An 18,277-nucleotide genomic window follows, 5' to 3' on the forward strand; every position below is an offset into this window, starting at 1 on the left:
TCAAAATTTCCTCACATTCTTCTCTCTCCACATCATTCACTACCCTGTCTATCAATGAGATGACTACGGCCCTGCACGATTGTTCGATTTCAGTACTTGCTTCTGCTCGAAGCATTGTACGAAGACTGCAAGGGATGTGTTTTAAAATATTCTCAGTTAATTCGAAGCGGGGAAGAGATGTCCTCAAAGTCTTTTTACCGAACAGTTCTTTTACGCGTTTGCCTTTTCTATATTTTTCTGTTGACATTGTTTTCGGGCTCGGTTTTCCCCCATTGTTACGGACGGTCTGTTTTGGAGACAACACTTTCATTATTTATATAATACACTACCGCAGCCACGTGTTTGCAAGTTCCTCTGGCGCCGGCAGGACAGGAACATTCGCTAGTAGAGACATTACGATTCTGGTCAACCTGAACACAAAATAAAAATGCGTACAACTTAGCAAACATGCATTTAGTAATCCTTACTAAATAAACTTTATAAATTGTTACCTAACTATACCTTGCCCATCTCAAGTTTCACGATATAAGGCGACAAACTGACAGACGTTTGCCGGGTGACTTTTCCTGTGATGTATTCGAAATTAACTCTTCAACGCCGTTCACGTGGCCACTGACAACAAGGTTTCTTCCTTTATTGCATGATGATTCACTTAGATCCCCGAACTGAATCGCTTTAAACCCGCAACTTGTTCGAATGTCACACATGTTGTACTGAGACTCTCGCACTACACCTCACCTCTTGTTTCAGAACGGGCCAATATGTAGCGCTAGTAGTAGCATTTTGATCTATTTGCACGGTGCCTATAGTGAAATGTACAGTATACCCAACGTCTGATGTAGAACAAGCACTGACTTGCTGTTTTTTATTTTTTCTACATCAGATGTAGAACAAGCACTGACTTGCTGTTTCATTACTTTTTCTGCACGAGACATTGGGTAGGTATACTGTATATTTCACTATAGAGATTTACTTCTTTGCCTGAGTCCTAAGTGAACTTAAAGACCTCATATTATGACAAGAAGATCACAACAATAATTTTTGTTATTATATGTATTTTAATGTTCTAATTATTTGTGCAAAGTTGTCTTTGTCTGGTATACATGTGTTTTAGCTACCACATAAAGTGTTTAATTTTTATTTGGCTGAAGATGGCCACTAAGTGGCTGAATCTAGTCCAAAGACTGATGTATCATTATTTACTTGATATATTGTATTGAAAAGTAGAACCTGTTGTCAATTTATTTCTTGTAAGACCCCCCCTTGATGTTATTCAACAGGAGTAGGCTACATGCCGACACCAGGTTTCGCGGTCGCCTATGGGCGTCAAATAGAAACACCTGCACCAGACGAACCGAACAAGCCCTTGGACACTCCCGGCACTAAAAGCCATACAATAAATAAATTAATTAATTAATTAAATAAATAAATTAATTAATGTTTGTTTATTCTTCTTTAGCAAAATGGTACTTATAGAATATATATGTACACACAACATTTTGTGTAGTTTTACACTTAATTCCTCATACCATATGGAAAATAATTTTAAACATCTTCCAGAAATGTTGCATGGAATCTTTACTGGATTATTCGTCTCTCATGCAAACTAATTCAAATGAAAAGTTCTACATTTTTGTGAAGACCATTTCAATTTCTTTTTTTTTTTTTTTTTGCTTTACGTCGTACTGACACAGGTAGGTCTTATAGCGACGATAGGACAGGAAAGGCCTAGAAACAGGAAGGAAGCAGCCGTGGCCTTAATTAAGGTACAGCCCCAGCATTTGCCTGGTGTGAAAATGGGAAACCATGGAAAACCATCTTCAGGGCTGCCGATAGTGGGGCTCGAACCCACTATCTCCCGTTTACTGGATACTGGCCGCACTTAAGTGACTGTAGCTATTGAGCTTGGTACTAAGCATGCAGAGCTGTGGTGAGAAGCTGGTCATCATTTAATTTTATTTACTGTCTATAATGTCTAAGTTCCAGTGTCATAAAAAGTACTGTGTACCAAAAAGGCAAATATTTATAGCCACGTCTTTGTAATTTAACACTGTATTTGTCTCCAGTGAAAACTTGACATCAAAATACCCTCTCACCTTCCCTTCTCCATTATGATGTCTTGGAACTAGAATTTACCTTATCCCAGAGTCAGTCATTCTTCCTTTTCCTGTTCCCAAATGATAATCTATATTTGATGCAGTAGAATGTGTTAGTACAGTAATACATCACTTAACCGTACTGAAGGGGACAGAAGAGAGCCACTGAGATTCGCGCTTCAAATTTCGATCACTCAACGTGAGATTTGTGGAGGACAAAGCGGAGGCGGGATGGGATTTCCCCTGGGTACTCCAGTTTTTCCCATCATCTTTCATTCCAGCAACACTCTTCAATATAATTTCAGTCATTAATCATTGCTCCAGAGTGCGACAGATTTGGCAGCTGGCACAATATCTATCCTCGCCGCTAGATGGAGGCTACATTCATTACATTCCAGACCCAGTCGAATGACTGGAAACGGGCTGTGGATTTTCATTTTCAATTGTTCTAAATCTAATAAATCAAATGTTCAGGAGGTAAATTTGTTAAAAAGATTCTTTTCAGCAACTGAACAAAATGTTTTGTATTTTATAATAAAATATTTTAAAATAATTCAGTATAAATAAAATATTCACTAATATACAAAATAACATATTAGTCATTTTCTTGAAGAGTCCAAGCTCCATCTCCTTCCAACAACAACACTTTGTGGTGATACTGTGACAGTCTATCAGAGGTAACAGTTGTCATAATTAGTGTTATTCCAAGTCCAGAACAGTGATGTAGGAGAGCATCTTCCACAGATGGTAACAAAGAATCTGTAGCTTCATCGGTGACGAGAAACTTTGGACGATGATACAATGCTCTGATGAAACACAATGCCTGCTGCTGTCTTTGGGAAAGGAAGACATTCCTAAAACAAAACCAAGTAACATTGTTTATAGAATGATACTACTTTTGGCATCCTTTGGGATCCTTACCAAGGATATAAAACAAACAAACAAACAAACAAACAAACAAACAAACAAACAAACAAACAAACAAACAAACAAACAAACAAAAAAGACAACAGTAAGATCTCCCTTCACAATAATTGTGATATAGCCTTCAAGACATTTTGTTAAAACAGCACCAACTTATGAATTAATATATATAAGGGGCGACCAAAAAGTTTCTGTTCGATAGCCGTTCAATCCTGAATCTGGATGCCAATCAGGCAAAACTGCCGTGAGCATTGAGGCAATTATCCAACTGACGCACCAGGTTGAAGATCCCCGTGTAGTAAAACACCATGTCCTGCTGCGTGAAGAATCACCCGTTGAACATCCTCATCCGATAGGAAGCATCAACCCTCCAAAGACTTTTTCAGGGAACTGAAGGCGTGATAATTGCATGGGGAAAGATCAGGACTATAGGTCGGTGCTTGAGTGTTTCCCCTCTTATTGTCATTAATGGATGAGGCTCGCCTCCCACATCAACCGGCGTCTTGTGTCGAAATGCAACCTGCACGGAACTTGGTGCACCATTCCACAACGGTGGTTTTCGTCAGACATGCTGCCCCATACACAGTCTTCATTCTCCGATGAATGTCGACCGGTGTTTGTCCTTCGGCAGCCAATAATAGGACGTTGGTCCTGTTTGGACGCATATGGTAATATCGTAGCCAGAGTTCACATTGATGCATTTAACGCACGCATCTCGGCACAACACGACTGCCACACTAATAACTTTGCCTATATGTCCGTGCTTGTATACTCGCATCGGAGTCGCACTGCAATAAATGTCCGCTGCAGCAACGCCCTCAAACGGAAACTTTTTTTATCACACCTTATAGAAATTGCAGGCATTTTAATGTGTTACATGCTGGTAATCAAAGTAAATTATATGGTCCATGGTCTTCTGAATCACAGATGACCTAATTGTAGAAGCCAATAGTAATCTACTTATACAGGATGGGATAAAAGTCACTTTTCTCAAATTTTCCTCCTCAGCTTTCATACTTGTGACTTGAGAAAAATAAATAACATGAAAGCTAAAGGCAGGCCTTTTTAGAAAGTAGAGGTACTTACCGTATTTCACGACATAATCGTCGCACTTTTTATACCGAAATTTTCGAAAAAAATTGTAGGGTGCGACCATTATACGATGAATATTTAATACCAGTATTTGTATTACTCAAAAAATGTATTTATAACTAAATTGTATTTGATACAAATTTAAGATGCACGTAATACTCGCGTTTATACATCAAAATAATTAAAATAGTCTAAAACAAAATTCATAATTTTTCGCAACAAATCGGCGAACGTTTTTCCAACCTGAAAATAAAAATGAACGTATTAAGTTAATTTGTCATTAATTTGAGTATTAAAGTTAAAATATTACACTTGCAAAAAATTATCGCTTTGTTGTGAAATGCGGACTTACCGGTACGCAATTTATTCCAAATCTTCGGTGTCGCTATCGCAGGTTTCGCTATCTGATGTGCCGTCCGCGCCTCTGTTAATACCAGTATCAGATTCTTCGTCTCCCTGCCACACTGCGTCATCTTCGGAACCGTCTAGTGCATTCGAAATCCCAGTCCTTTTGAAGCTCTTGGAGACTAGTTCAGGTGGTATAAGATCCCAACTCTTCTTCACCCACGAGCATAACAAGTCCAAGGGTGGACGCCTGATATTTCCGGCGGGCGTCAATTGCTGATCGCCGCTCATCATCCACTCGTTGTAAAATCGACGTAAGTGGTCTTTAAAGGGTTTATTAACACATACGTCTAGTGGCTGCAAAGCAGATGTTAGGCCACCAGGAATGACTATCTGTCGTGTCTTATTTGTAGTGAGAATTTGCTTCACTTCGTTCACGAGGTGACCTCGGAAACTATCTAAAACAAGCAGAGCTGGTTGTTTTAGTAGTGCACCAGGTCTTCTATTTCACACAGTTTTAACCCAGTCCATCATGAGTTCTACGTCCATCCAACCCTTTGGTTGCACTCGCACATGAATTCCACGGGGAAACTGTATATTCTTAGGCATCGTTTTCCTCTTGAAAATGATGTAAGGCGGCAACTTTCTCCCGTCAGCTGTAATGGCTAGCATTGCCGTGCATCGCAACTTCTCACTACCGCTGGTTTTCATTAATACACTCCGTGATCCTTTTAGCGCAATAGTGCTGTTGCGAGGCATATCAAAAAAAGATTGGAGTCTGATCGGCATTACCGATTTGAGAAAGCAAGTACGAAGTTTCCTTGCGCAAACGTATGACAAATCGGTGAAAATTTACAATCTTGTCCGTGTAATCAGCAGGCAACTTTTGGCTTAGTGTTGTTCTCCTTCGCACTGACGGATTGTGTCGTCCCATGAACCCCTTAATCCACCCACGAGTCGCCTTAAACTGAGTTACCGGTATGTTGTGTTTGCGTGCTACCTCCTGTCCCTTAATTTGTAACATTTCATATGATACACTGCAGCCATTGTTACGTATTTCACTGACGTACCTAAACACTTCTTCGTCAATTATAGGAAACTTCCCTGTTTTAGGACCTCTAAACGCGCGTCTAGAAGGGTTTGTGCTTTTTAGCTTGTTTTTTACTTTCCGCCAGACACGCACCAACTTTTCACTCACAGAAAATTTTATTTCTGCAGCTCTGTTCCCGTGCTGTTCAGCGAAGGCAATTACGCTTAGCTTGAAGCCCGCAGAATAGTTTCTGTATTTACCCATAATTGCTTATAAATGCTTCACACGTTAATGTTTTGCGATATAAATGACTTTCCGTAATTGTTCACTATTAAAACAAATTATTTCTGCAAACACCCAAAACACAAATTAAAAACTTAAATTCTCACGCACACATGTCTACATTTAAAGATAAAAATTTCATTGTTCCGTATTGAAATTATTGATGTTAAAAATTAAATAACTGGAGGTTCAACCTGTTCAATACTCAAAAGAAAGAAACGTAGCAATCACATTTCTATTTAAATGGGACCGGTTTCGACCTTAGTCTAGGTCATCATCAGCCATAAAAAACATGTAAAATGTTTAAGAATGTTGGAGGTCAGTTTTTCACTGTTAGGCACAAAGACACGACATCACATTCTGTTAATGTTGTGACTTTGTGCAGAACAGAATGTGATGTCGTGTCTTTGTGCCTAACAGTGAAAAACTGACCTCCAACATTCTTAAACATTTTACATGTTTTTTATGGCTGATGATGACCTAGACTAAGGTCGAAACCGGTCCCATTTAAATAGAAATGTGATTGCTACGTTTCTTTCTTTTGAGTATTGAACAGGTTGAACCTCCAGTTATTTAATTTTTAACACATGTCTACAGTAATCACGTAAATCTGAAACAAATAAATGCATCTGTGATCTGTCAATTCCAGAGCAGCCAATACTGTTAGGCAGCAAGGAAGCATGCAACAATTTATCAGTTTAGCTCGTTGGTTGCGACACACTACTGCGCTTGCGCAAAGCTCGCAAACCGGAGCTCTAGCTAGCGCGGTGTAGATCTACTGTATAGTTGACTGTATTCCGAGACGTCAGTAACAAACATTCATTTTTTTCAATTTCTTTTAAACATACGGTAATTAGGTTAATATTTCTTCCCAGTTATTGATGATTTTACATTACATTACTGACGAGTTTATAAAATAAAACTTTAATAGCATTGGATAATAATTATCTTGACTGCTTGGATAAAAGTTTTCATCCCATGCCCGGACACTTATGACGTAGTAGTAAGATAAGAGTCTAGCGATGACAACTGAGACATCGTAAATAATTCGGCTGAATAATTCCGTGGAAATCTGCGTTATCGTCTTGGATTTCACTTCGTGCGCAATAACACAGGAGCCGGCCCCATGGTGTAGGGATAGCGTGCTTGCCTCTTACACGGAGGCCTCGGGTTCAATTCACGGCCGGGTCAGGGAATTTTACCTGTATCTGAGGGCTGGTTCGAGGTCCATTCAACCTACCTAGCCGGTATTTCCTGGCGACGTTGCCGATAAGCGATCACTTACAGCCTTACGTATTTCAAATGGGAACTCATAATATGTAGGTGGTGAATAAATAGTACACTGTCTCGCGACCACGTTGTCAAACTGCCGATAGTCTACCGGTAAGCCATGCGTCGTACATATACCGGTATTATTTATTTATGCGTTGTGCAACATGTCGCAAACGTGACTGTGTTGCCAAATTGCCCATAAACCATACACGTATTTAAATTGCGCATTCATGTGCAACTTACGTTGCAGTTCCATTTACCTTTTAACCAGATTAGTGAACAAAATTTGGACGTGCGACGATTATGTAATTAAAGGTTTAAAGTCCGATTTTTGTATTGAAAATAAAGGATGCGACGATTACGCGGTGGCGACGATTATGCCGTGAAATACGGTATATCTCCTAGTGCACTGAAACTGCACTGTACTGCTTGAAGTGGTGTCTCAGCACTGTGGTGGTAGTGTTTGCTCTCTCGCTTGACTGTGATGTACACTTGCTATGTAAACTGCCCGCACTTCAGTCAAGCCAGCCAGGCCGCAGTAGGTTGGTCTCAGCGGGCATCCAGCTGCACAAATCTGATTTATAGGAAGGGAAATTAGGGATTGGAATAGTTTGCCATGGTCATGTAATAAATTTCAAACTTCTTTGAAATTAAGAAAAGAATAGGTACTGACAGCAAATCTGCCACCTCAGCAACAGCCCCAAATGCAGATCAGTGGTGATTGACTGATTGATTGATCCAGTTTCACAGGTGGCAGATTCCCTATCTGTTGTTTACCTTAAATAATTGCAAAGAATTTGAAAATTTATTGAACATATCCATTGTAAATTATTCCAATCCCTAACTTCACTTCCTATATATAAATATTTGCCCCAATTTGTCCTCTTGAATTTCAACTTTCAAGAACATCAATCAAACTCTACTCACATCAACTGATGTCATTCAATGCCATCTCTCCAATACCAGCTCGGAAAATATCACTTATTACAGGTCTTTTTTCTCATGGTTACTCCGTATTGAATGACGTTATTCAAGGCAATTATATGAGTATTTCTTGTCCACTTATTCAATACAAATCCCCTATTTGGTGTTTACACTTTCATACAATTAATTTCTCTAACGGACATGTTTCACTCTTATCAAGAGCACCTTAAAATCTTAAAATCTTAAAATGACGTTCTTGAGTAAACATATTAAAAAGTTAACAGTCAATATTAAAATTACAGTAGTCTAAAAACCAAATTACATTACATCTAAAAAAAAACATTAAAGCTCTTCTTAAAGACGTGATAACATGAACAATTAAAATTATCACAATGTCAATTTAAAACTTTGTAACTGAAACTATTATTGAATCTTCGTCTTAAGAACCGTGGTAAATGTCTTTCTATAAAACAGCACCAAGGTGAACACCAATCTTACGGAAAAACGAGAATAAAATGCAACTTAAGTGACGTGGTGTGTCCAGAATGTGTGTTAAAATAGAAAACACAATAATCTACATTGCTTTAAACATAACAGACAGGACGCAGAATATGAGCAGGAGTCAAATGTGGGCTCTAGTTGAAAATGCTGATCAACTTGTTTACAAATGTCGGTAGTAAATTATGTTGCGCAAATTTGTGAGGTACAGAACATCGTGCTCGACCTCCGGTCACATCAGTTGCATTTTATTCTCGTTTTTCCGTAAGATTGGTGTTAACCTTGGTGATGTTTTATAGAAAGACATTTACCGCAGTTCTTAAGATGAAGATTCAATAACAGTTTCAGGCACAAAGTTTTAAATTGACATTGTGATAATTTTAATTGTTTATGTTATCACATCTTTAAGAAGAGCTATTTGTTGTTTTTTAGATGTAATGTAATTTGATTTTTAGACTACTGTAATTTTAATATTGACTATTGACTTTTTAATATGTTTACGACTGTTCAAGAACATCATTTTAAGATTAAGATTAAGGCTGAAGATGCTCTTGATAAGAGCAAAACATGTCCCTTAGAGAAATTAATTGTATGAAAGTGTAAACACCAAAAAGGTGATTTGTATTGAACAGATGGATAAGAAATACTTCTTATTATAATTGCTGTGAACATACCACTTAGTCGAGCAGTTCGTCTCGTTTCTCCCAAGTTTTCCCAGCCCACACTTTGCAACATTTTTGTAACGCTAATATTTTGTTAGAAATCATCCAGAATAAACTGATCTGCCTTTTTTTTTGGATGGATGGACGGATGGAAAATAACTTCAAAATTATTATGCCTAAACAATAGACACACTGGTAAGTCTAGGTTGAATCCTTGTTACTCTGTTGCAGTTTTCACCTTTAAAAGAATACTACAGATTCACAATTACCAATCCCAAAGCACGTGTGTTTCCAAGTCTGCAGTGTGGAACAAGAGACTTTCTAAATCTGCCAGATGTAGCAGTTCAAGCAAAAGGCTGTCCTCGTCAACTCCTCGGCTTCTTTTCTCTGGATATGTAATCTGAAAAGTGAAAAAAAATAATGGATGAGAATGGGGAAGTATTCACCAACACTAAATATAATTACTATCTACGTATAAAACTTAAAACTGGAATCTATTTGCATGGTTGCTTATTTTCAGCTCTTCAAGTCTCAATTATGAAACTATATCCAGAATGATCTAGCAACTATTAAGGTACCATTTGGTTGCACATACAGAGACAAGCAACCAAGACAGAAGACAGAGTTGCGAGACCAAGACAGGTTGCTTTCCATCTGCTCCCCAAAGAATCATATGAACTACATTTGAAAGGACAGAGGCAGGCAACAGAAACCGGCGACTGAGACAAAGCGTAAGAGACCGCTCTCAGACCAGTAGTGTCTCATGCCAAACTGATGCAGCACGTGCTTTCTGAAGTGATATAATGCCGGGAATTAAATTTACTGGTGAAAAAGACGAGTTATTAGTAGAATTTGTTGGAGAAAACCCATCGCTATTCGATCCTGAAGTTGAGTCATAAAAGATGGGGATATCTGTGATAACAACTGGGAGGATAATACTGGGAAATTAAGCAACAGTGGTAAGTAGTTTATAACTGTCTTAATACAATGTAATATTCATAATATATTAATTACACATATTGGAACAAATGGATTATTACTACGTCTATTCGTAATCTGCAATCTTCATTTCCGTATTGACGAAATAGAAATAGGAAAGGATTTCCATCCATCAATGCTTGTTTATTGCACTGTAGCAATTGTCCTGTAACATAATAAGTGCAATAAACAAGTATTGATAGGTGGAAATCCTTTCCTATTTCTAATTGTACTACGTCTATTGGTTAGTTTTGTTTGTTTATGTGACCTGCCCGCCAGAAAACTGCACCAACGTCTATCATAAAATATTTTCAAGTAGCCTTTTTATTAGAATAATTTTCATAGCCATTCTTCAAAGAATATGTGCATGCACATCTGAGCAAATATCTAGGCATGTCGTCTGTCGCGGTCTTCATAAAAAAATGACCGGTGACATATTCAGTTGTCTCCGTCTCTTCCCACTATTGTCTGTATCGTCGTCTCTGTCATGTGCAGCCAAACAGTACCTTCAGGGACAACAAAATTATATTTTCAAAATTTCAGGAACTTGGATCCATCATGAATAAAAAGTGGAAAGACTACATCACTAATATTGCTATACTCAAGAAAGCTCATGCTAATTGTTTAGAAGGCTCCGCATGAATTTTGAGTGTGTGTACTCTAAGACAATTAATAACAAAATTATGTCTGAAATGGTCCACCTTTTCAATACTATATTACGTAATGTTTACACTACATCCTTCAGTCGAGGAACTACGTTCTTTCTTTCTTTCTCTCTCAGATTTTTTAATCTACCTGAGCGTAAATGCAAGTATGAATAGGGGAGCTCTCTCAACCTACTTTCATTAATTTCAATATGTCATACTTATTCAAGCCCTCCGTAAAAGACTGAAAGCATTCGAAACATGGGGGTACAGACGGATGCTTCGCATTTCGAGGACAGACAGAATCCGGAATTCAAAGGTGTTGGATCAAGTTGGAAAGAAAAATGAAGTAATGTTGACCATTAAAAGGCAGAAGCTGGAATACTTTGGCCATATAATGCGGAATGATAAGTACAGAATCCTGCAGCTTGTTATACAAGGAAGAACAGAAGGACGTAGGAGTCCTGGTAGACAACGAACTATATGGATGAAGAACCTCGTAGACTGGTATGGGTTGGACACGATGTCTCTGTTCCATGTCGCTGCATCCAAATTCAAGATCGCCATGTTGACTGCCAACCTTCGCTAGAAGATGGCACATTAAGAAGAAGAAGATACATAGCATAATATGCCTCAACAAGGATCCTGAAAAAATAGCATGTATCAGCAACGATATAGACTAAGAAGGAACACAGTACCTGTTAAGCAAATTACAGAACCTCATTCTACTGAACACAACGTTCCCCACATAACTGAAAATGAAAACCTAAAATGCACCTTGATTCTATCTATACAACAGTTGGACATAAGGTTGGCATACTGCACAGATATTTGAACTTGACACCAAAACCCCAGTGACCCTTTGTTCTCTAAGAACTGTACCACATTTTTAACCTCTCAGCTATACAATTTTTGGTATATGAGACATTCATGGGACTACAGCGAGTCAAAGCCCTTTAATTGCACCATATGTATATATCTGATTTGACATTATGTTGGCATACAGCATAGATATTTGAATGGGACTCCAGCAAGTCAAAATTAAAGAATTGTACCATATGTATATATCTTAACATTAGTATTATATTAGAATAAGGCATTCTTGTTTAAATTTTTTGTAATGTTTTATCATGCACAGTCACTATTAAGCAGGTTCATCAACAGCTGATGATGACCTATTTACAGGTCGAAACTGGTACTGTCTTGTAATGTAAATAATTCTAAACACTTTGTAAAATAAAGTAATGATTAGGTGGAAAACTCATCCTTCATACTTGTGTGCTCAAATTATCAATACAGACCATGAAGCTGATAGATTAAGGTACACATATGCTTCATCTAATGTCGCCACATTTTTCCATCTGTCCCGTGCCAAACAGCCCTCATACAGCTTTCTTGTGTTAGTGCGACATTCCAAAATGTTACATGTGATAAAATTCATTTTTGGGCCTGTACTGAAAGTATTTGTATTAAATAACACTAGTATGTTTTTATTGTTCACCCACCTATTCAATACAATACAATCTTAAAAATTAGGACTTTGTCCTTACCGGTATCAAAATTGTTAACATAAAATTAACACACTGGATAGTAGATGTTTTGCCTATCAATAGTAGGCATCATCAGCCATATTTCTTACCTTAGGAATAGATCAGGTACCATCAAACGGGGTGATTTCGGACAGTTTTGAGGTTATTTTCGTCTTAACTCACGAAGGGAATCTTAAATTGTATTGTTGATCATCCTAATAATGAGGAATATATCCAATTAATGCAATACCCTACAAACAAAAAATATACGCCAATGCATGTTTTCCTGAGAAAACAAAAAGGACTGTTCGAATTCACCCCTTACTTCGGGGTGATTTCGGATGCACATGCATTTTAAACCGCTGTCCGAAGTTTCATACCGTATTAGGTGATTTCTGACACAAATAGTCCTTTATTTCAAATCTTCGTTCTTTTTGCTTTAGTGTTGTGATATTTAAAGTGTTCCGAGGGTGTCCAAAATATGACTAGCTGGTTAAAATAACTGTAATGATAAATGGAATGTGTTACTGATCGATCTTTATTTCCTAACAAGGTAAATGTAAAGTTTTCCAGTCTGAATTGAAATATTAATAGTTATTAACTGCACAGAGATCCTACTGAAAAATCTTAATTTTTCTTACAAGTGATACAAATCTTGGTGCAAAAAAAGGCCGATACAATGAACATGTCGCTGCCACGGCCTATAAATCTAAAATGTGTTTTCTTTGAAAATAAACATTCCTCTGTTCTAAACTTGGACTGGAAGTATTTTCAAAATTTGTTCTTTAGCTCTTGTATCCTCAGCAGAGATGTTAGAGAACACAAATACTTTTCTGCTGTTTTTGTATGGGCGCAAGTATTTGACATCCACATCCCTTGAACGAATATTTCAGGCCAGGCCAAAATACTGGCTGTATGCTACTTGTTCCTCAACTTATATTTATAATCTGCAACAAGGAAAGCCTCTTCTTGCAACACCAGAAAGTCATTACATTCATTGTGTGCTTCATCACATTCATTTTCACTGCTGCTGCCAGTGCCATTACTTGTTCTGCATTGCTTTCATCTCGGCGGAAGTCACGGCCAAAAATCGACTTCCCAGGAAGAACCTTTTATTTGCAGCAGCGGCGGAAAGTAGCAGGTTGTGTTGGAACATGGCCAGAGGGTGATGAGCTTCCTTGAACATTTCCTTTTTCCTCGTTTAGTATTGGTTGTCTTCCCTTTATTTGGATGTACTTGCCGCACTTTATTTTGTAGGCTGGACCTAGGCATACCATACAAATCAAATGCTTTCCTGTAAGACAACTTGCCACTTTTAGCATCACGTGCCGGTAGCGCTTTTTCTAATAATTTTGGTTCGTAATTACACCTCGAAGCAGCTTCTTTCTGCCTCTGATAATTTCTAGGCATTGTCCGAATTCACCCAAACTGCTTTCAATTTTCAGTAAAATGTGCAGAAAACACTATTTTTCACTAAATCACACCCAAATTCCATAGCAATCGTTTATAAACACTTCAGTCAGTTGATCTCTCTAAGAACGATAGTTATAATGCATTCCTTACGGGCATGACAATCGAAAGTATCCACTTAATGATAATGCATTAACTTTCAACAATGCCAGTGCACACGGAAAATTTTCCAAAGTATGTAGTTGATTCGCAATAAAAAGTGCAGAACGCAGGAAACATAACCTCAAGGTCAAACTAAAACACGTGCGGAAGTGCAAAGCACCGGCGGCTCATTGCTATGCGACAAAATACGGCAATCCTACCATACTGTCCGAATGACTTATGAATACTCTTAAAAACTATGTCTTGTAAAATGGATTAGAGATCGTTAAACAATTATTAGAATATAAAATGTAGTATACTATTACTTAACAATATTTGTGTTAATATTTGAGTCTAAAAACATGACAGTTATTTGAGGATTATGACATAGGTGGTTGGTTCTGGATATTAAAAGATATTACAATAAAGATAAAAATCAGAAAGCACATTCCATTTAACTGTCAAATGGCCTGTTGTTAAAAACATGAGGAAAGTTGAGCATTGGTAATGGTTCTTGGTCCTTGAAGTTAATAAATATTGATTTTCATTTATATGCTTGTAAATTTTTAAGAATTTTCTAGTGGCCTGGTTCTTTTTGAGATAATACTAGCTGGAATGATGGTGCCGTAGGCTATATTGAAGTTTGTGTAGACGTCATTAGGCCATCTTCTTTAATGTAATATTTGTGGGAAGAGTTTGTGATAGGTGTGGCTCTTTGTTGTTGGACGCGTTGAGGTGAGTGTACTAGTCGAAAGGGAACGTTGTTGTCAATCGGTGGGTAGCCAAGTGTGTGATGAAATTGTGTAATTAAAGAGTTATTTTGAAAATTTAATGAAGGACCATAATTGGAATGAAGGGCCTGAATAGTGGAAGTTAAATGAAAAATGTTAACACTTACCCCTTCGACTGCTGAGATGTTAACTTATATTGAAGGCTTTACAGCAAATGGCAGTCACCGAGCTCTTACTTCGTGTGTTCCCACAAATACTACATCAAAGAAGATGGCCTAATGATGTCTACACAAACTTCAATATAGCCTACGGCACCAGCATTCCAACTAATATTATCTCAAAAAGAACCAGGCCATATGAAAATTCTTCAAAATTTATAAGCATATAAATGAAAATCAATATTTATTAACTTCAAGAACCAAGAACCATTACCAATGCTCAACTTTCCTCATGTTTTTAACAACAGGCCATTTGACAATTAAATGGAATGTGCTTTCTGATTTTTATCTTTATTGTAATATCTTTTAATATCCAGAACCAACCACCTATGTCATAATCCTCAAATATCTGCCATGTTTTTAGACTCAAACATTAACACAGATATTGTTAAGTAATAGTATACTACATTTTATATTGTAATAGTTGTTTAACGATCTCTAATCCATTTTACAAGACATAGTTTTTAACAGTATTCATAAGTCATTTCCAATCAGGTACCTGATCTATTCCTAAGGTAAAAAATATGGCTGATGATGCCTACTATTGATAAGCGAAACATGTACTATCCAATGTTTTAACTTTTTGTTAACGATTTTGATACCAGTAAGGACAAAGTCCTAATTTTTAAGATTGTATTTTATTGAATAGGTAGGTGAACAATAAAAACATACTAGTGCTATTTAATAATTCCAAGATGTGACGAGGCAACAGCTTGTGAACTCGGCGCTTACGCCACTTTTTTAATTGCAGATCCTTGTTGATTATGGTTTTAACTGTTGAAAAGACATCCCCAACTTACGTGCGATAATCCTTTTGGGGGGCAGGGTTATCACTTTAGACAAAGGCCTTGACTTTCCTCACCACTTCTGGTGTACAGCTGGTGGTTGGTGGTGGTGGATTTGCAATTTCTCCCCTCTGGAATTAAGCCCAGTTGGCCTTTGCCTTTTTTTAATCAATACAGCACTGCTCCCATTCTTTGGTATAAAGAAATCATGCTTCTTGCACAGTCCTTGGATTGCAGAATAGCTATATTTAGCACCGTAAAGGGCTGTTATGTAGCCCTCCCAGTAAGGGTCAATCTGCTTTGGCATTGTTGCAGCTAATGTCATGAAACTCTACACACACGTTCTCAGTACTGACGTGAATCATCACTCCCCATTTTGATGCCGCCAGTGTCCTTCAAACACGCCACCAGAGATACCAAACGACCTTCTGTATTGGTTTTTGGAATATTATCGCTTTCATAAAAGGAACAATATACCACAGAAAAATACCTGATCCTTTAAGCTGCCACTGGTAAAGACAGGTACTTGAGGTAAGAAGAATACATCAGATGAGCTCACGGTACACTCAATGTGCCCTGAAGAAGGCTGCCATAAGCCTCGCAGAACTCTGAGAATGCTAGTTTTGCCAGTGGATTTTGCTCCAACAATCAACATGTTCTCACCAGGTAAAATTTGCAGATTTAGATCTGAAACAGGAAGAAAGCAATTCTTCAGCATCAGAGAATGTGGGAACTGCAAAGACACCAAACTCATTTCACACACCCTCAAAAATTCCTGATGCTATTTACAATGACACTCTCCCAAATTGCCGCCATTACTAGCAAGATTGCATGTGAGGGAGCGACATGTCAGTGTGCTTATGGTAGCGCACCACCCAAGGTTATCAAGCAAGACAGTTTGGCGGGCTACATGCTGCATAGGCTGACAGAAGTAGCTCATGACTGAACTTACATTTCTTTGTCAATTTTCTGGTCAGCTTTCACTACAAGGAAATAAAATATGCTAGAGATTGATTTTTGTTTGAGAACATTATGTCCTCTTACAAAATCTGTAATTTATTTTCAGACACTATGTATATACCATATACAGGGTCTCTCATATAATCCCAGACCGAGCGCACGACGTTTGTACTCTGCGCTACAGCAGCTGCTTCAGCCGAACTTATGTCGCGCACGGCCGCCTCGCTTTAAGCGTGTATACAGTCTTATATGAAATCTTACCTTATAAAAGATGCTGGAAGTTTTGTCCTTCCTGGGTTATACAGGCATTGTATCTGGTAACCACATTCTGGCTGATGCGAGTGAGTTCTGCACTGTAATGTTTCTGATTTCATTCATAAATTTTCTTTCAGTTCCTCCAATGTGTGAGGATTGGTTTGATACACTTTTTCTTTCTGTTTACCCCACAAGTAAAACTCACACACTCCATTTACTGTTGTCTCGAAAAAAAAAATAGGCCCAATTTTTCGTCTTGCACTAAAAGCACACCTAACACCAATCTTCCTATTACAATGAGGGACTTCATAAACACTATTAGGATTTTCTGCACACCAATAGCAAGAGTTATGACTGTTCACATGACCATTAAGATGAAAGCAGGCCTCCTCTGAAAAGAACACAAGCTGTGGGTCAAATAAACGATCATTCAATGATTCAAGATACCGCTCACAATATCTCACTCTTGCGGCTGGATCAGTAGGTTTTAACAATGTTAAAACTGTTCGTGTGCACACATGGTTTTTTATTGGACAGTGAGCCAGTAGTTTCAAATTTATTTACAATTTATTTATTTACAATTATGTGAATCTGAGCTCGTGAAGGTGGCACTTCACCAGGAAATTGCTGAACAAATGCATCGCATTCCCGTCGAGCAACTAGTATTTCAAATTACTTGTACGTACGAAAATAACAGTCTCACCATGTTAACAGCTGAGATTCAGACTGGCGAATGCTAGGTCAAAGACGTGCACGCTCCTTGCAAGGTCAAGAGCTGCCGGTTAAGTCTTGGAGAGTAGAAACGGCGCTGGACGGTCTGGGCGTATATGAGAGACCCTGTATAATCACAAGATAGTAATGGAAATGACATTAATCGTTTAAAATTTGCTACACTAGTGCTAAAGAATTATGTTGTTCCATAACCAGGTGAATATGCCTGCTTTGCTCTTCTTTAGTACCTTAATAAAATGCTTTCTTGGATTGAAATTGTCATGTTTCCAAATTTTGCCATAAGGTATTGTGCACCTAGTACACTACACTGTGTTTTATTAAGGTGGTAAAAGAGTTAAATTTTACCACACAATAAAAGTTTTAGATTCATCAAATTTTAAATACTGCCTCCGTCCCATCACCAGTGTGGTACAGGAACTTCAGCCTGGATGTGTGATCATAAGGTAAATCCAGTACACATGCCGCATACACTGTAGGCAGGGGTTCCCATCGTTAGAGCTAGATGGCAATGTTTTTCAGTTTCTAAGCTAGAGCTAGTGTCTGCAGGTGTGATGAAAGTTGCTCATATATTATCTCAATTATAGCCGACGACTTGTGGAGAGTAAATGTTTCCTCCTGACAATGTTTTTACTTGTGTTCAATTACTGTACATTAAGTTGGTTTCAAATGCTTAAATCAGCTGTTTTTACTACAGCAGAAGTCAGAAGCATAGGTCTAATTATTAAAGAAGTAATAAAAGTTACATATGATAACAATGACATTTACAATA

At 37.9% G+C, this 18,277-nt stretch overlaps 1 protein-coding gene across 1 annotated transcript in view; it reads right to left on the bottom strand.

Moving 5' to 3' along the window:
• The window catches only part of LOC136858752 (lysosomal cobalamin transporter ABCD4), a 113,550-nt gene continuing 95,273 nt past the window's right edge, over positions 1-18,277 (bottom strand). Inside the window, exons 9-11 of the mRNA XM_068226737.1 lie at positions 16,052-16,248; positions 9,395-9,525; positions 1-2,950 (exon numbers count right to left, since the gene is read on the bottom strand). Coding sequence (XP_068082838.1) covers positions 2,692-2,950; positions 9,395-9,525; positions 16,052-16,248 — 587 coding nt within the window. The 3' untranslated portion in view covers positions 1-2,691. The remainder of the gene's footprint in view (positions 2,951-9,394; positions 9,526-16,051; positions 16,249-18,277) is intronic.

This window comes from Anabrus simplex, chromosome 1 (genome assembly GCF_040414725.1).
Source record: "Anabrus simplex isolate iqAnaSimp1 chromosome 1, ASM4041472v1, whole genome shotgun sequence".
Lineage (NCBI taxonomy): Eukaryota > Metazoa > Arthropoda > Insecta > Orthoptera > Tettigoniidae > Anabrus > Anabrus simplex.